The sequence below is a fragment of the Schistocerca piceifrons genome, chromosome 1, assembly GCF_021461385.2.
Source record: "Schistocerca piceifrons isolate TAMUIC-IGC-003096 chromosome 1, iqSchPice1.1, whole genome shotgun sequence".
In the NCBI taxonomy this organism is placed as follows: domain Eukaryota; kingdom Metazoa; phylum Arthropoda; class Insecta; order Orthoptera; family Acrididae; genus Schistocerca; species Schistocerca piceifrons.
The window spans coordinates 1,075,964,207-1,075,984,348 of record NC_060138.1 but is presented as its reverse complement, the minus strand read 5'-3'; the positions used below and the strand labels follow the sequence as shown (position 1 = coordinate 1,075,984,348).

The 20,142-nt window shown below is 44.1% G+C and overlaps 1 protein-coding gene across 6 annotated transcripts in view; it reads left to right on the top strand.

Annotated features, from left to right (window-relative positions):
* Positions 1–20,142, top strand: part of LOC124769433 — a 132,757-nt gene that overhangs the window by 32,876 nt on the left and 79,739 nt on the right. For all 6 annotated transcript variants that reach the window (XM_047249169.1, XM_047249171.1, XM_047249164.1 and 3 more), the window contains exon 5: positions 4,433–4,586. In XM_047249169.1, coding sequence (XP_047105125.1) covers positions 4,433–4,586 — 154 coding nt within the window. The remainder of the gene's footprint in view (positions 1–4,432; positions 4,587–20,142) is intronic.

Here is a 20,142-nt window from a genome sequence, read left to right as displayed (position 1 = left end):
CATAATATGCAAGACAGTTAAGACCTACATTTCACTGGACATACACCATTTAATTTTCAAAATTGCAATGGCGGCTTTATAGTGTGATAGGCTGCAATACATAGATTTCATATAAAGTATATATCCCAGTTTTTTAAAAATATGTTGTTGCACTTCCTGCATCATCTGCTGAAAGGCCAACATTACTACATATATACAGAAGAGTGTGCAGATGTGTCTAATCAAAATCATCCAGCTAGCACACTCTCTCACTGTTGTAATCTTACAAGAAAAACACACATTAAGTGCCACAGTATGAATTACTCTCATGAAATGGCTTTTTAGTTCACTTATCGGTGAATAGCTGCCATGCTGGTCTTCCAAGTCTTTCCAGTAACAAGGGTGTCATCGACATAATCAGTTTATTTAGAATAAATTTCACATCCCAAAACAGGATCCAGTGTCCTAATAAACTTTAACAGAGAAACATTTAATCTGAATGGAACAACAGAATATTGATAACATTTACCACCATATAAAAAAGCAGTGTATTTCCTTGAGTCAGAAGCTAGAGGTATCTGAGGAAAATCTGAAATTAAACTTAAACTGGTCATATACATCACACATTGAGATTTATGTAAAAGTTCATCTACATTTTCTGGATGATCATTCTCTGTTCTTAAAAATGTATTTAAATGTCTAGAGTTGAGTACCAGCCTAATGCCCCCATCCTTTTTTTGAAACTACTACCAAAGGATTGTTGTATTGACTATTGCTCCTCTCTATGATTCCCCATGCTTCCACTTGTGAATCTCCTTTTCAAAGGGATCTCATATGCTTCGATGAAAAATGGATGATCTGTTTTAAGTTGTAATTTGTACTGTAAATATTTTACTTTGCATGGTTGTTCACTGGATACATCTTGAAATTTCCATAAATTTGAATTTAAACTTACAGCTTCTTCTATCTTGCTATTTATTAGTCCTTCAAAATTTTGGTCACATGAACAGTCTAAGGACACTTCATCAGAAAAATATTGCTCCTTGCTATGACACGCTATTCCTTTAAGTTGGTTGCAATCAGTGTGAGAGCTTATAGTGAACATATCAGCTTTGAAATTGACACCAGTTTTAGGTTCTGTTATTATTGTTCCTTTCTCACCACAGTCAAAATGCATCTACTTTCAATAGCCAAACTATCTCTAGACTGAAATTTTCACCTACATAAGGGATTAAAAACATCCATTTACAAAAGTTACATTTTCAGTTTTAAATGTTAACATTATTTGTCTCCTTACTGCCATGCTGTATCTGCCTATGGCTTCCTTTATTTTCACATACATTACTTGAATTTCAATGAAGTCCTTTCCCTTCCTTGTTTTGTTCCAAGTTTTTCTGTGATTCCTGAAATAGAGTTAATTGTGTCAATTAAACATTTTCCTTCCCACCCTTCAATTTTCACATTAGTTTATAGACAACCTGACTCATTACATTTCCCCTTCTCTTCAGAATTTTCATACATTTTCTGTTTCTTTAAAACGCATTTCTTGTATTCCTCTTTCTCCCTTAACATTTTCTCTCCTGTTTTCAACAAGTTGAGAGACACACCAGCATCTCCACTACATGTTCACCCTTCTGACATAGGTTGGCTACAAAATAATGTAACTATTGTTACATGCTTTTCTCTCAGCAAACTTTTATTTTTCTTCCATCAAACTGGACACAGAGCTTCACATATTTCCCTAATTCAATTGTATTGTCAACAGACTGATCCAGTGTATCTCCCCTTAACCCATTGTCATGTAGGTCATTATTTTGGTTTTGTCATCATGAGAAAGTCAACTTTCATTTTCTACACTCAAAAATGATGAAAAAGTACTTGAAAAACACTGCACTTATTAAAAAATTATTGGCAGTACTTGTCGTAGTCCAGTCCAATTCAGTGATTACTCTGACAATGTGGTACAGCACACTTCTTTCAGCAAGTTTTACATTCCAAGGGCTTCTCTCTTCTGTATTTGTCACATTGTCTTATACTAACATATTAACTTTGGAATTTACATACGTTTCTGAAAAACACAATGGGAATAAATATTTCAGTCAGCTGCAATTGCAAAACCAACTTAAAAAGATTAGTGTCACTGACATAACTAGTAAAGAACAATAAGCAACTTTAAAAAAATTGTGTAACTGATGTATATTTACAGGCACATTGCATATGATCTACATTTTTCACATTTTATTTTTCAAAAATATAAGAGGCAGCCAAATGAAAATATGATAGATGTGGAGAAAATAAATAAACTGTTTATTATTTCAAAAGTAATTGCCATAACTGTTAAAACATTTATCCCACTGTGAGACCGGATGGTCAGTGCCTTCATGGAAAAACGTTTGTGGTCACCCATGGAACCATGATTGTACCCACATACGCACTTCTTCATCTGAAGCAAATCTATGGTCACGAAAGTCTTTCTTCAGGGCTCTAAAACGTTGGAAATCTGGGTACTGTATGCTGCACACCGGGGTGCAATCATGGTTCCATAGGCAAGAGCTAACATTTTTCCATGAAGATACTGACTGTCTTGTCTCACAGTGGCAATTACTTTTGAATTTTTCCATCTGTCTCATTTCATTTGATTGCCCCTTCGAATATGAAAAATCTTTTCTGTGGCTTTGCTTCCTCATCTATTTTTAATGTTGCCTGTCATCATTGGGGGGGGGGGGGGGGGGTCTTCCTTCTCCAAAAGCTAAATATTCAGAAAGCTAAGTGTGAATTTTAGTGCACCTGGACGTCCTCATAAAGCATTTTTATATGTTATGTATATTTTTAAGCTACTTATTTTCACTGTACTATGATGACAAATCCTGAGATGGTCCCTGGATGAATAAATAAATAAAATTCATTGTCAGTTTGAGATAGAAACAAAGAATTATAATGCAAATTACCTCTATATAATTACTGTCCATACTTATTGAAAATCTTAAAGATTTGTTTCCTATTAAATGAAGCAATAGACAATAAACATTGATGGAGAGCTCTACATCTGTCTGCTATAAACAATAATGACACAATAAACAATTTAGTTCATGATTGCCCATTTTGGGTGAAAATGTAAATAATTTTCACCAGAACCACTAGCTTAAGTATCCAGATGCAGTCTATTACTTGTATAAGATTTTATATAATTTAATAAATTGTGAATCATCATCAGAAGTTTTGAACTATTTTTATTAATGATCTTGTTTGAGCAACCGGTTTTTTGCATAATTGTCAGAAACTATTGTATACAGGCTATCCCTCCAAAGAGTCACCAGGCATATTTTATATGGTGTTTTGGAAGATATTTGTAATTATGTTTTTGTAATGTGTAGCCAGAATCAACCCAAACAATACTGCTTATCACATATTTCATGTGATGTCCAGTATTGATGGATAGCATTTTTCTTATTCCCATTATGGACAATATTATTTTTAAAGTAGAATTTTATGTGTCCAGTCAATAGAGTAGTCCGGAATTAATCTAGTGTGATGCTTGTTTATTGAGATATATTAATGTCACATTAAAACATGAAGACTAACAAGTGCTCCAGCAGAAACTGAAAGTGCTGCTGCATGGTGCTAGCAGTTAGTGCAGGTCAGGGACACCCTGTGTGTTGTATAACATTGTCACCTCCAGCTAGTGAAATCACATGTTGAAGACTTGCGACACAAGCTTGCTGGCCATTTCTTTCCAAAACTGAGAAAAATCTCAGGTGAAACAGTATATGTGGTTCTTATGTTTTCAGGTATTTGGGCATGCATGTGTTTCAGTGTTCTAGATAGATCTAAATGCTTCATTACTTGTGTGATAGCAATAAGGTATCCTAATAACCTGAACAGCATCCATGGACAAGTCAGCCACTTTGAATGATCACCTGGAATGTAATAAGCTATTGAGCATGGAAACTTTGAATGCCATGAACTGGTTACTGTTTATGTCCTCAATAATAAATCAGTATATTCATTTGATGATTCCTTATTACAAATGAATAAATCATATCTACACTATATCCTTTTTATTTTAAATTGTTTAAAAGTACTGGACACTTTTTGTGCAATTTTTATAAATGGGCTGTTCCTGTTTGACCCACACCATTAAAAGATTTTACAGTTATACTTTTTATAATGTCAGGCTCCAGTTTACAGACTCCTATGATACACATGGTTCTGAGCTTAATTGTAAAGATTTTTATTGCATTTATTGCCATGGTTTCTGTATCTAAGGCGAAACTACATCATTGCAAATGATGAATGATATGATGAATGATAGAGATTTTTGCTCCATGGTCATTTTGCTTTCAACATATTCTTGCTCTTTGTTCAAACAAATATGTGAATGGAGTGCTCAATTACATATTTGTCAAATTGTGGTTTATCCTCCTGTATAAATTTACCTGTTCATAATTTCTAGTTTTATGACTGGAATGGACAAAGAATAGATGTGAGCAGTGGAGCTTTGTTCCGTCCACCTGTCATACTTAGTACTGGACCTTCCCTACTAATTCGATTCTACGCAAATGGGGGAACTAGTTTGGGATACAAAGCAGTTTATTCCTTTGTTACTGGTAAGATGATTTCACATATCTTTTTACATTTATGTAGACTAGACCAGTTATTACACATCTAAAATGTGATCTGAGGGTTGAAAGTCTATCTTAATGGCATACAAATACAAAATTTCAATGTTATATGTTGTTGTTGTAGTCTTGTCTACTCTGATACATTTCTCCATATTAGTTCACTTAGCATGTCTCTTCATCCTGTGTATCTGCAACTTTACACATTTGAATCAGTTTACTATATCAAAACCTAGGTGTCCTCTTACAATTCTCCAACCCCCCTCCCCTCCGTCCCCCCATGCGTGTGCCCGCACGCATACACACCACCACACCACACGCGAATGTACGCCCCCCCCCCTCCCCCCCCCCCCCCACGCCCCCCCACACCTCATTTACACACGACTGCCAACTCCAGCATCTTGAGCATGAGATTCTGGAGTTGGTGGTCATGTGAGTGTCTTTTAATTGTGCCAGTCTGCAACTTGATGTGTCTTCTTTACGGAATGTAGCCATTTGTCTTTTCCTACACTGCTTACATTTGTGGCATCGATAGTTCATATCGACCATGAAACTTAATATCTGTGAACTCTAAGTGCTCTGTCGAGCCTCCATCTTAACTTTACTTTAGTCAGTTCTTTGTTATACTTCATTCTGTACAGATGCAGTGCTGGGTGTACATGGCCTTTGAATATGTCTGCTTGTGTCTGTATATGTGTGGGTGGATATGTGTGTGTGTGTGTGTGTGTGTGAGTGTAAACCCGTCCTTTTTTCCCCCTAAGGTAAGTCTTTCCGCTCCCGGGATTGGAATGACTCCTTACCCTCTCCCTTAAAATCCACATCCTTTCGTCTTTCCCTCTCCTTCCCTCTTTCCTGACGAAGCAACCGTTGGTTGCGAAAGCTAGAATTTTGTGTGTATGGTTGTGTTTGTTTGTGTGTCTATTGATGTGCCAGTGCTTTCGTTTGGTAAGTCACATCATCTTTGTTTTTATATATATATATATATATATATATATATATATATATATATATATATATATATATATATATATATATATAAAAAAAAAACAAAGATGAGGTGACTTACCGAACAAAAGCGCTGGCAGGCTGGCAGGTCGATAGACACACAAACAAACACAAACATACACACAAAATTCAAGCTTTCGCAACAAACTGTTGCCTCATCAGGAAAGAGGGAAGGAGAGGGGAAGACGAAAGGAAGTGGGTTTTAAGGGAGAGGGTAAGGAGTCATTCCAATCCCGGGAGCGGAAAGACTTACCTTAGGGGGAAAAAAGGACAGGTATACACTCGCACACACGCACATATCCATCCACACATACAGACACAAGCAGACATATTTAAAGACAAAAAGAGTTTGGGCAGAGATGTCAGTCGAGATAGAAGTGTTGAGGCAAAGAAGTTGTTGAAAGACAGGTGAGGTATGAGTGGCGGCAACTTGAAATTAGCGGAGATTGAGGCCTGGCGGATGACGAGAAGAGAGGATATACTGAAGGGCAAGTTCCCATCTCCGGAGTTCGGATAGGTTGGTGTTGGTGGGAAGTATCCAGATAACCCGGACGGTGTAACACTGTGCCAAGATGTGCTGGCTGTGCACCAAGGCATGTTTAGCCACAGGGTGATCCTCATTACCAACAAACACTGTCTGCCTGTGTCCATTCATGCGAATGGACAGTTTGTTGCTGGTCATTCCCACATAGAATGCATCACAGTGTAGGCAGGTCAGTTGGTAAATCACGTGGGTGCTTTCACACGTGGCTCTGCCTCTGATCGTGTACACCTTCCGGGTTACAGGACTGGAGTAGGTGGTGGTGGGAGGGTGCATGGGACAGGTTTTGCATCGGGGGCGGTTACAAGGATAGGAGCCAGAGGGTAGGGAAGGTGGTTTGGGGATTTCGTAGGGATGAACTAACAGGTTACGAAGGTTAGGTGGACGGCGGAAAGACACTCTTGGCGGAGTGGGGAGGATTTCATGAAGGATGGATCTCATTTCAGGGCAGGATTTGAGGAAGTCGTATCCCTGCTGGAGAGCCACATTCAGAGTCTGGTCCAGTCCTGGAAAGTATCCTGTCACAAGTGGGGCACTTTTGTGGTTCTTCTGTGGGGATTCTGGGTTTGAGGGGACGAGGAAGTGGCTCTGGTTATTTGCTTTTGTACCAGGTCGGGAGGGTAGTTGCGGGATGTGAAAGCTGTTTTCAGGTTGTTGGTGTAATGATTCAGGGATTCCGGACTGGAGCAGATTCGTTTGCCACGAAGACCTAGGCTGTAGGGAAGGGACCGTTTGATGTGGAATGGGTGGCAGCTGTCATAATGGAGGTACTGTTGCTTGTTGGTGGGTTTGATGTGGACGGACGTGTGAAGTTGGCCATTGGACAGGTGGAGGTCAACGTCAAGGAAAGTAGCATGGGATTTGGAGTAGGACCAGGTGAAACTGATGGAACCAAAGGAGTTAAGGTTGGAGAGGAAATTCTGGAGTTCTTCTTCACTGTGAGTCCAGATCATGAAGATGTCATCAATAAATCTGTACCAAACTTTGGGTGGCAGACTTGGGTAACCAAGAAGGCTTCCTCTAAGCGACCCATGAATAGGTTGGCGTACGAGGGGGCCATCCTGGTGCCCATGGCTGTTCCCTTTAATTGTTGGTATGTCTGGCCCTCAAAAGTGAAGAAGTTGTGGGTCAGGATGAAGCTGGCTAAGGTGATGAGGAAAGAGGTTTTAGGTAGGGTGGCAGGTGATCGGCGTGAAAGGAAATGCTCCATCGCAGCGAGGCCCTGGACGTGCGGAATATTTGTGTATAAGGACGTGGCATCAATGGTTACAAGGATGGTTTCCGGGGGTAACAGATTGGGTAAGGATTCCAGGCGTTCAAGGAAGTGGTTGGTGTCCTTGATGAAGGATGGGAGACTGCATGTAATGGGTTGAAGGTGTTGATCTACGTAGGCAGAGATACGCTCTGTGGGGGCTTGGTAACCAGCTACAATGGGGCGGCCAGGATGATTGGGTTTGTGGATTTTAGGAAGAAGGTAGAAGGTAGGGGTGCGGGGTGTCGGTGGGGTCAGGAGGTTGATGGAGTCAGGTGAAAGGTTTTGCAGGGGGCCTAAGTTTCTGAGGATTCCTTGAAGCTCCGCCTGGACATTGGGAATGGGGTTACCTTGGCAAACTTTGTATGTGGTGTTGTCTGAAAGCTGACGCAGTCCCTCAGCCACATACTCCCGACGATCAAGTACCACGGTCGTGGAACCCTTGTCCGCCGGAAGAATGACGATGGATCGGTCAGCCTTCAGATCACGGATAGCCTGGGCTTCAGCAGTGGTGATGTTGGGTGTAGGATTAAGGTTTTTTAAGAAGGATTGAGATGCAAGGCTGGAAGTCAGAAATTCCTGGAAGGTTTGGAGAGGGTGATTTTGAGGAAGAGGAGGTGGGTCCCGCTGTGACGGAGGACGGAACTGTTCCAGGCAGGGTTCAATTTGGATGGTGTCTTGAGGAGTCGGATCATTAGGAGTAGGATCATTTTTCTTCGTGGCAAAGTGATACTTCCAGCAGAGAGTACGAGTACTTTGCCACGAAGAAAAATGATCCTACTCCTAATGATCCGACTCCTCAAGACACCATCCAAATTGAACCCTGCCTGGAACAGTTCCGTCCTCCGTCACAGCGGGACCCACCTCCTCTTCCTCAAAATCACCCTCTCCAAACCTTCCAGGAATTTCTGACTTCCAGCCTTGCATCTCAATCCTTCTTAAAAAACCTTAATCCTACACCCAACATCACCACTGCTGAAGCCCAGGCTATCCGTGATCTGAAGGCTGACCGATCCATCGTCATTCTTCCGGCGGACAAGGGTTCCACGACCGTGGTACTTGATCGTCGGGAGTATGTGGCTGAGGGACTGCGTCAGCTTTCAGACAACACCACATACAAAGTTTGCCAAGGTAACCCCATTCCCGATGTCCAGGCGGAGCTTCAAGGAATCCTCAGAAACTTAGGCCCCCTGCAAAACCTTTCACCTGACTCCATCAACCTCCTGACCCCACCGACACCCCGCACCCCTACCTTCTACCTTCTTCCTAAAATCCACAAACCCAATCATCCCGGCCGCCCCATTGTAGCTGGTTACCAAGCCCCCACAGAGCGTATCTCTGCCTACGTAGATCAACACCTTCAACCCATTACATGCAGTCTCCCATCCTTCATCAAGGACACCAACCACTTCCTTGAACGCCTGGAATCCTTACCCAATCTGTTACCCCCGGAAACCATCCTTGTAACCATTGATGCCACGTCCTTATACACAAATATTCCGCACGTCCAGGGCCTCGCTGCGATGGAGCATTTCCTTTCACGCCGATCACCTGCCACCCTACCTAAAACCTCTTTCCTCATCACCTTAGCCAGCTTCATCCTGACCCACAACTTCTTCACTTTTGAGGGCCAGACATACCAACAATTAAAGGGAACAGCCATGGGCACCAGGATGGCCCCCTCGTACGCCAACCTATTCATGGGTCGCTTAGAGGAAGCCTTCTTGGTTACCCAAGTCTGCCAACCCAAAGTTTGGTACAGATTTATTGATGACATCTTCATGATCTGGACTCACAGTGAAGAAGAACTCCAGAATTTCCTCTCCAACCTTAACTCCTTTGGTTCCATCAGTTTCACCTGGTCCTACTCCAAATCCCATGCTACTTTCCTTGACGTTGACCTCCACCTGTCCAATGGCCAACTTCACACGTCCGTCCACATCAAACCCACCAACAAGCAACAGTACCTCCATTATGACAGCTGCCACCCATTCCACATCAAACGGTCCCTTCCCTACAGCCTAGGTCTTCGTGGCAAACGAATCTGCTCCAGTCCGGAATCCCTGAATCATTACACCAACAACCTGAAAACAGCTTTCACATCCCGCAACTACCCTCCCGACCTGGTACAAAAGCAAATAACCAGAGCCACTTCCTCGTCCCCTCAAACCCAGAATCCCCCACAGAAGAACCACAAAAGTGCCCCACTTGTGACAGGATACTTTCCAGGACTGGACCAGACTCTGAATGTGGCTCTCCAGCAGGGATACGACTTCCTCAAATCCTGCCCTGAAATGAGATCCATCCTTCATGAAATCCTCCCCACTCCGCCAAGAGTGTCTTTCCGCCGTCCACCTAACCTTCGTAACCTGTTAGTTCATCCCTACGAAATCCCCAAACCACCTTCCCTACCCTCTGGCTCCTATCCTTGTAACCGCCCCCGATGCAAAACCTGTCCCATGCACCCTCCCACCACCACCTACTCCAGTCCTGTAACCCGGAAGGTGTACACGATCAGAGGCAGAGCCACGTGTGAAAGCACCCACGTGATTTACCAACTGACCTGCCTACACTGTGATGCATTCTATGTGGGAATGACCAGCAACAAACTGTCCATTCGCATGAATGGACACAGGCAGACAGTGTTTGTTGGTAATGAGGATCACCCTGTGGCTAAACATGCCTTGGTGCACAGCCAGCACATCTTGGCACAGTGTTACACCGTCCGGGTTATCTGGATACTTCCCACCAACACCAACCTATCCGAACTCCGGAGATGGGAACTTGCCCTTCAGTATATCCTCTCTTCTCGTCATCCGCCAGGCCTCAATCTCCGCTAATTTCAAGTTGCCGCCACTCATACCTCACCTGTCTTTCAACAACTTCTTTGCCTCAACACTTCTATCTCGACTGACATCTCTGCCCAAACTCTTTGTCTTTAAATATGTCTGCTTGTGTCTGTATGTGTGGATGGATATGTGCGTGTGTGCGAGTGTATACCTGTCCTTTTTTCCCCCTAAGGTAAGTCTTTCCGCTCCCGGGATTGGAATGACTCCTTACCCTCTCCCTTAAAACCCACTTCCTTTCGTCTTCCCCTCTCCTTCCCTCTTTCCTGATGAGGCAACAGTTTGTTGCGAAAGCTTGAATTTTGTGTGTATGTTTGTGTTTGTTTGTGTGTCTATCGACCTGCCAGCGCTTTTGTTCAGTAAGTCACCTCATCTTTGTTTTTATATATAATTTTTCCCACGTGGAATGTTTCCTTCCATTATATATATATATATATATATATATATATATATATATATATATATATATATATATATATATGAGCTAAGACGTATATGGTAATTAAGTTTTCTATATCTTGATTACTGATCCCATTCCCATAGTGGTGACCCACAGTTCGTGTTTTGTGTCTTTCGTGCCGGTGTTTATACAACACGTTATATGCACTATTCAATGGAAGCACAGCTCCGCCCACTGAGTTTCGTCGTTTCTTCGCCAACGGCGTATTCATCATTTACGCACGGTGATTCATGTTCTCAACCAACGCCGTGTGCTAACCTCATTAGTTTTCAACAGTTGACAACTATGCTGTTAGAGTGAACAATGGACTCAGATTTCGCATCACTGGATTATGCCCATCTAACAGTGAAATGTGAACTGAACAATATTTCGAATTGCGTCTCTTCAAATCAAGTGTTTCAAGAACAAAGTGATCTCCATTCAAACACATGTTTAGCCACCCACAGGCATGCTACATCAGTTACTGTCAGGCCATGTGCAACACCACCATTAGTGCAAACCGTGCCGGATCCGTTCCACGCATGTGGTGTTCCAGTTGTGTCCAATTTTCATGCACAATTCAGTGTTTCGTGTTACATGGCCCCTTACCTCACCTCAGTGGCCCGCCACATGCACTACAGGCATGTTATGCATCAGATAGTTTCCACGTGGGTGGTGTTCTTAGCCCCCTCCCCCCTGCCCAACCCCTCACCTCACTTGCAGGGGTCAATGTTTGAGGTTGCTCAACCACCTGCTGCTCCCACAGCACCGCCCGTGTATGCCGCGCCGGTCTCTCACCCTGTTGTAGAAGCGGGTCATTTCCATCCAGCACCCGTTACTCACGGCCCAACTTCCCGCCCCCCCCCCCCCCCCCCGTTCATCCGCCCGTTTCCACGGTACCATCCGTGTCTGCCACACTGTGTTTTTGTGACACACAGTCAACTATGCCAGCTGCTGCTACTATGGATTTGCTTACCTGGTTTAAATCCGGACCTACCTTGCTGGCCTCTGACTTAATTTCAGTTCAGCCACTATCCCTGGCCACCTGCCGAAGCTACTACCCTTATAGGAGGACAACCCGGCATTGTGGTTTGAGCTCGTGGAGCATCTGTACGAGTTATATCATGTGTCTGACGACAACTCAAAGTTTCTCTGCCTCGTCACACACCTCCATAACCACTCGGATTTGATTTGTGACCTGCTCCTTTCACCGCTGCCTGCACCAAAATACGAGTTTGCAAAGAAGACTGTAATGGAACGAACTGCCTGCTCACCACTAGAGTTAATAATCAAGATTCTCTATGAGGAGCACCTGGGGAAACGTACCCTCTCACAACTCTGGCGCCGCCTTTGATTGCTCATGAACGAGCATACCACGCCTGACGCCACACTATGGGATGTGTGGTCTGCTGAATTAGCTACCGATTTACAAATCCATCTGTTACCACACTCGTTCGAAGCCATTGGCTCTCGCCTACGCATCACTGACCAGTTGTATTCACTGCTGCAGCAACATCAGCCAGTTCATTCTGCACCGTTCATCGGCACAGCCACCCCTGCATAACAACCTTTGGCCGACAGAGGCAAGGCTCACTCCGCCATCATCTCATCTACTTCTCCTAGCAGCATCAGCTCACTCTCTCCATTGTCTGAGCACTCTGGGATCGCCCATGCACCTTACTTACCAGTCTATTTACCAGAACAAATCAACGAAGACAAGCTGCCCCCACTGTCACAGTCTCCACCTCCTCCTCACTCTGCTCAACTTTTCTGCTGTCACCACAAAGTGTTCGGCGATGATGCCAAGAAGTGCAGGTTGCCATGCCAACACCCAAACTCCAACCGCAGGAACTAAGTGAAGCCGAGTCCTAAGGGGAACCTAACAGGTGTCCTCTTACATTTCACGCCGTTCACTCGTCCGCCCGACCGAGTGGTCATCTCTATGTGACTGACATTGCGTCAGGTCTAGCTTTTCTAGTCGACACTGGTGCTCACGTGCCAATCGTACCTACTTCGATGACTCCACCCGCTTCTTCATAGACAAAGTCACTTCTACGAGCTGTCAACGCAACGACGTTACCTACCTCAGGCTCAGTAAAGGTTACGGTGACCCCGTCTCCTTATCTACATTTTCCGTGGACATTCTGCATTGCCGACATTGATGAACTGATCCTCGGTATGGATATTTTTTCTCATTATGAACTATCTCCGAATGTCATACAGGGTTCAGTGCTCCACCATCCTATGAACACTCACATACCGTGCACCCGCACCTTGGTGCTGCGCGCGCACCCACACCCTCCACACAAGCTGCGCTCCCATAAGAGACATGTGTCTTTCGTGCTACCTTTCTCCACTCGTGCTAACGGCTACACCTCGTCGCACCCTACTCATCCAAAGACTCGGTGCCAGGACATTAACCAATCTTATGTGCAGTTCTCAGTTTCTTCCATCACTGATGGAATGACACACAAGATAGTTAGCACTGCTGGCCCTCTTGTTAGGCATAAGGTCCGACACCTCAACGCTATCAAGTTGTGTGTGGCCCAGCAGCAGATTAATGAACTTTTGGCGGCAGGTGTTCTGCAACCTTCAGACAGCAACTGCTCTTCACCAATCCACCTCATCCCCAAACACAATGGATCTTTTCGATGTGCAGTGATTACAGTCGCTTAAACACTCGTATTGTCATGGAAAATAACCCAGTGCCAAACATCAATGACTTCACTCATATGTTATCAAACGCCACAATTTTCAGTGTTATTGACTGTGAGCCTTCCTACCACCAGATTCCTGTGGCGCTGGAAGACATTCCTAAGATGGTTTTTATCACGCTGGTCGATTTTTTCCAATGCGACTTCATGCCATTTGGCCTAAAGAACGCAGCGCAAATGTGGCAACATTTCATTGACTCTATCTTGTGACAGTTCAAGTTTTGCTTTGCTTATCTGGACAACATTCTCACTTTCAGCAGCTCAGCAGAGGAACATGAAAATCATCTGCCTACGGTCCTCCAGACTTTGAACTCCAGTGGTGACGAGGTCAACAAAAACAAGTTTCAGTTGTGCCAGGCGTCAGTCTCCTTCCTAGGTTACACCATCCCCGCTGATGGAATACAGCCTCCCAAATCTCATGTGCAGGCTATCACATCTCTGCCACCCCCGACTACTTACAAAGAGCTACGCCGTTTCCTTGGCACCATCAATTACTATCGTTGCCATCTTCCTTCTGCTGCTGCTGTTCAGCCAGTATCAAACCATCCCTTGGACTGCTCCAATGCTAGAGGCCGGACACCAGCGACATCGCAGTGGGGGCAGTGTTGCAACAATGCAAGGGCGGCACAGTTTCTCCCCTTCATTTCTTCTCCAAGAAACTATCTACAGCTCAGAGAAAATATTCTGCATTCGATAGAGAACTCCTTGCTGTTTACGAGGCAATCAAACATTTCCACCCCAATGTCAAGGAACGTTCGCTTTGCGTCCTCATTGATCACAAACCACTGGCAGAAGCGTTCTGCAACCCACTTGAGGACCCACCCTCTCAACATTCTGCCACTTGAACTGGTTTCTCAATACACAATGGACGTCCATTACATCAAGGGTGCAGATAATGTTGCTGCAGATTTCTTCTCGCAGATCAGTGCTGCTTCCCTCATCGTTGATCTTTCCGATCTGGCCTCCCAACAAGCTTCTAACGAAGATTCTCAGGCTCTCCTATGAGACCCGCAAACATCACTTGTTTTCACAAAGGCTAAATTTCCTGGCGTTTCTCACGAGGTGTGGTGTGATTCTTCGACTGGCACCCTATGCCCTTTGCTCGCACCCGGGCTACACCAACAGGTTTTCAATGCCCTGCATAATCTAGCCCACCCAGTCATTTGAGCCACCACACGTCTCATGTCAGAACGCTTTGTTTGGAAGAATATCAAACAGGACTGTCAAACCTGGGCACGCAGCTGCGTCGCTTGCCAGTGCAACAAGATCAGCTGCCACACCTCCCCGCCTCTGGGCAAGTTCAACATTACGGCAGGATGATTCCGTCACGTACATATTGAACTAATTGGGCCTCTTCCTCCTTCGGAGGGCCATAGATATATCTTATCAACTATTGTCTGTTTGTCTCACTGGGCCGAGGCTATCCTTGTCCCATACATTACTGCCGAGATGGTAGCCAAGGCTTTCATTGGCTTGTGGATCGCTCGTTTTGGGTGCCCGACCACTATCACCACTGATCAGGGTTGACAGTTCGAATCCTCCCTTTGCACCATCCTCTGCAATATCTGCGGTAATAAAAAAATACACACTACTGCCTATCACCCACAAAGCAATGGGTTGGTGGAGAGATGGCACCTCACCCTCAAGACGGCCCTTCAGTGCCATGATTGTCTCTGGTCAGAAGTTCTCCCATGGTTGCTACTTGGTCCACGCTTGACCTATAAATCTGACCTACAGGGGACTATATCCGAATTTGTTTTTGGCGAGAATCTGGTCCTACCGGGGGAACTTATTCTTCCCCAGGTTTGTGAGGATCTTCCCTCCTCACCAGATTTCATTAGCCAGATGCGCACGCCCAACAAACGCATTTGCACCCGCCCATCAGTCACTCACCGCCCGATACTTATTTTTCCACCACACTCTCCAACTGCTCCCACGTATTGCTGCGTGATGATGTGCTTAGGCAGCATCTTCAACCTCCTTATCTTGTCCCCTACAAGGTCATGTGGCAGGGTGACATGACTTTTGATATCATAATTAAAGACCGCATACAGACAGTTTCTCTGCATCACCTGAAACCAGCTTTCGTCGACCTTGATGGTCTGACAATGCAGCAGTCGGACTCTGCCGACAATCCATCCTTGATCGAGAACAAAGATGTGCTCCCATCAACCTCATCGCACACCTCCTCCACAAAAGACTGTTTACCACCATTCGCTGGTTTCCTGACCTCACCCCCTGTTTCACCTTGTGCAGGTTTCACGCTCTCACCTCCAATGTCGGAGACACGCACACGCACTATCAGTTTGTCCCGCAGCGTGCCGCCGCACCGAGTGAACAACGTTTCTATAGTGACGTTCGACGACCGAGTGCTCATTCATTTGATAGATACTAAGGTCCCGCCATCGGACGGTCCCTTACATGTCAACATTGCACACAACCTCACACTCCCGCACAAGTGTGACTGAGCATCTCTATGTGCTTTCATTTCCATGGACAGCTCAATCCACTTAAGCGCCACACACACTTCCACCATGCCATTGGTCGTCCTGCCCACTTACTCTCGGGCCAGCTGCCATCTCATCTAGCCACAGTGGCTGACTGACTATGAAGTGGACCTACCTCTCGCCGCTCCGCCTGCACAACCCACCTCATTCGAGATGGGATGGAAGTACTTGTGGTGCGCCTGCCTACGCACACGATTTCCACCAATGTCGACGCCCGCACGCCCTCACCCTTGGACATCTGTAGTTCTCCGTACTGGCGAGGAGGGGGGGGGGGGGGGGGGGGAGGGCTGTGTGGCATCAATAGTTCGTATCGGTCACAAAACTTAATATCTGTGAACTCTAAGTGCTCTGTCGAGCCTTCATCTTAACTTTACTTTAGTCAGTTCTTTGTTATACTTCATTCTGTGTGGACGCAGTGTCGAGTGTAAATATATACAAGCTGTGACATGTATGGGAATTATTAAGTTTTCTATATCCTGATTACTGATCCTGTTCCCATACATGTAATCAGGTTGTACCATCTCTTAATTACTTATCCTACATACCCACATAATTTTCAGTATTTTCCGTATGCCCACATTCCAAATTTCAAAAGCACTTGTTCTCCTCTCTTCTCTGCTTTTCTCTTCTCCTGTCATCTGTGCTGTTTATTTTCCATGTTTCACTTCCATTTAAGACTACATTCCAGACAAATACTTTCAGAGAAGACTTCTTAACACTATTTATACTCCGTGTTAACATATTTCCCTTATTTAGAAAAGTTTTATGTGCTATTTCCAGTCGCTTTTTGCATCATATTTACTTCTCTGATTGTTGTGTGTTTTATTGCCAAACCAGTAAAACTTGCTAGTTACTTTCAACATCTCAGTTACTAATCTAAATCTCCCTTCACACTATCCATCCTGTTCCACTGATCTTCTAAGTCCTTTGGTGCTGCTTCCTTTCTCAAATTTCTCCTAGTCTCCTTTAAAGCTTGCTCTATGTCACACAAAAAGTAGGATAGGCTACAATAGTGTGTCACTCTCTTTTCAGTTATTGCCTCCCTTTCACATCCTTCGGCTCTTATAATTGCAGCCTGGTTTCTCTACAAATTGTATATAAGCTTTTGCTTCCTGCATTTTAATCCTGATAACTTCAGATCTTCACAGAGAATACAGCATAATAAATGTCTCAGACAGAAGTTAACAACATAACTTACATTAGACTGATTGCTGCTTCCCATAAAGAAGGCATATAAAGTTGCAGACAGGCACAATTAAAAGAAACTTACATAAAGCTTTCGGCCACAGTGCTCTTCAGCAAAAGAGAAACACACACTGTTGATACACACAAGCAAGCACACCTCATGCACACATGACCACCAACTCCACCGCCTAAGGTCAGAATGCAACTATCACTTGGGATGCAAGCAGCAATCTGGTAATCTGGAGGGGGCAGGGAAGGGGAAGGGATAGTATGTACAGGTAGGGAGAGAGACAAATGCTGTCTGGTGGAGTGTGCAGGGACTAGAAGACAAAGTAAATATTCCAGAATTTGAATCAAGAACAGCTGCCAACATGAGTAATTTAGAAGTAGATATCCTCAGAGTAGTGAAGCAACTTAAATCTCTTAATAAAAGCTAGTCTTCTGGTCCAGACTGTATACCAAGTAGGTTGCTTACAGAGTATACTGACGCAATAGCTTCATACTTAAAAATCATATACAACCACTCACTGGGTGGAAGATCCATACCCAAAGGATGGAAAGTTGCACAGGTCACACCAATATTCAAGAAAGGTAGTAGGAGTAATCTACTAAATTACAGGACCATATCCTTAATGTCGATATGCAGCAGGATTTTGGAACATGGATTGTCTATGAACATTAGAAATTACCTTGAAGAGAATGGTCTATTGACACACAGTCAACATGGATTTAGAAAACATCATTCTTGTGAAACGCAGCTATCTCTTTACTCACACAAAGTGTTGAGTGCTATTGACAAGGGGTTTCAAATTGATTCCATATTTCTAGATTTCCAGAGGGCTGTACCACGCAAGAGGCTTGTAGTGAAATTGTGTGCTTATGAAATATCATCTCAGTTATGTGACTGGATTCGTGATTTCCTGTCAGCGAGATCAGAATTAATGGAAAGTCATTGAGTAAAACAGAAGTGATTTCTGGAATTCTCCAAGGTAGTGTTATAGGCCCTCTGCAGTTGCATATCTATATAACTGATTTAGGAGACAATCAAGCAGCTGTCTTAGGTTGTCTGCAGATGATTGTGTCATTTATCATCAAGTAAAGTCATCATAGATCAAAATAAATTGTAAAATGATTTAGAAAAGATATCTGCTTGGTGTGAAAATTGGCAACCAACTCTATTTAATGAAAAGTGTGAGGTCATACACATGAGTCCTAAAAGGAATCTGTTCAACTTTGAATACACACTAAATTAGTCAAATCTAAAGGCCGTAAATTCAACTAAATACCTAGGAATTACAATTACAAACAACTTTAATTGGAAAGAACATACAGAAAATGTTGTTGTGAAGACAAGCCAAAGACTGTGTTTTATTAGAAAACTTAGGAAATCTAACAGAGCTACAGAGACTGCCTACACCATGCTTGTCCGTCCTCTTTTGGAATACTGCTGCAAGTCTGTAATCCTTACCAGATAGGACTAATGGAATACATTGAGAAAGTTCAAAGAAGAGCAGCATGTTTTATATTATTGTAAAATTGGGGAGAGAGTATCACTCACGTGATACAGGATTTGGGATGGACCTCATTAAAACAAAGGCAGTTTTCATTGCAGTGGAATCTTCTCAAGAAATTTCAATCACCAACTTTCTCCTCTGAATGTGAAAATATTTTGTTGAGGCTGACCTACATAGAAAGAAATGATCATAATAATAATATAATGGAAATTAGAGCTTGCATGGAATGATACAGCTATTTGTTTCCCCATGTGCTGTTTGAGATAGGAATAATAGAGAATTATTGTGAAGGTGGTTTGATGAACTATCTGCCAGCCACTTAAGTGTGACTTGCAGAGTATCCATTTAGATGTAGATGTAGATGTAGATGAATACCAACAGCTGCAACATCAGGAGGTTGTGGGACAGGGAGGTAGAGAAAAAAGGAGCTAGAAAGGAGACGAGCAGGGAAAGATGGGCGGGTCATTGTCAGGGAGTGACAAATAAACAGAGTGGGAGACAAGAATGGATAGGAGATGATAGGACAGAGGGAGTGGAAACTGTTGGGTGGAGGGTGTGGGTACAGTATGTTACTGTACGTTGAGGACGGGATAATTACAGGAGTAGAGAATGTGCTGCAAGTATAACACCTACTTGCACAGTTCAGGAAAGCTGGTGGTGGAGGGAAGCATCCAGATGGCTCAGGTAGTGGAAAAGCCATTGAAATCAAGTGTGTTAAGTTAAGCTGCATTTGTGCCACAGGTGGTTGTCTGTGCTCTGGCCACAGTTTTGTGGCAGCTGTTCATCATGGTGGACAGCTGGTTGGTAATCATACCAATATAAAAAGCTGTGCAATGATTGCAGCAGAGTTGGTAAATGGCATGGCTGCTTTCACAGGTGGCCCAGCCCCTGATGGGTAGGATAAAGCTGTGACAGGACTGGAATAGGAAGTGTTGGCTGTGTATGGACTGGGCAGGTGTTGCACCTGGATCTTCCACAGGGATATGATCCTTGTGGCAAGTGGTTGCGATTGGAGGGGGGGGGGGGGGTGTCATAGGGATGGACCAGGATGCTGTGGAGTTTGGGTGGGTGATGGAACACCACTTTAGGAAGGGTGGGAAGTATCTCGGATAGGATGTCCCTCATTTCAGGGCATGATGATAGGTAATCATGCCCTGAAATGAGGGACATCCTACCTAAGATACTTCCCACTCCTCCTACACTGGTGTTCCATTGCCCACCCAACCTCCACAGCGTCCTAGTCCATCCCTATGCCACCCCCAATCCCAGCCCCTTGCCACAAGGGTCATATCTCGTGGAAGACACAGGTTAAATGCCTACCCAATCCACCAATGCAGCACTTCCTATTCCAGTCCTGTTACAGGTTTTCCTACCCCATCAGGGGCTAGGCCACCTGTGAAAGCAGCTGCATCATTTACGAGCTCTACTGCAACCATCTCACAACTTCTTACGTTAGTATGACTACCAATTAACTGCCCACCAGGATAAACAGCCACTGCCAAACTATGGCCAACAGCAAAGTAGACCATCCTGTGGTTCAA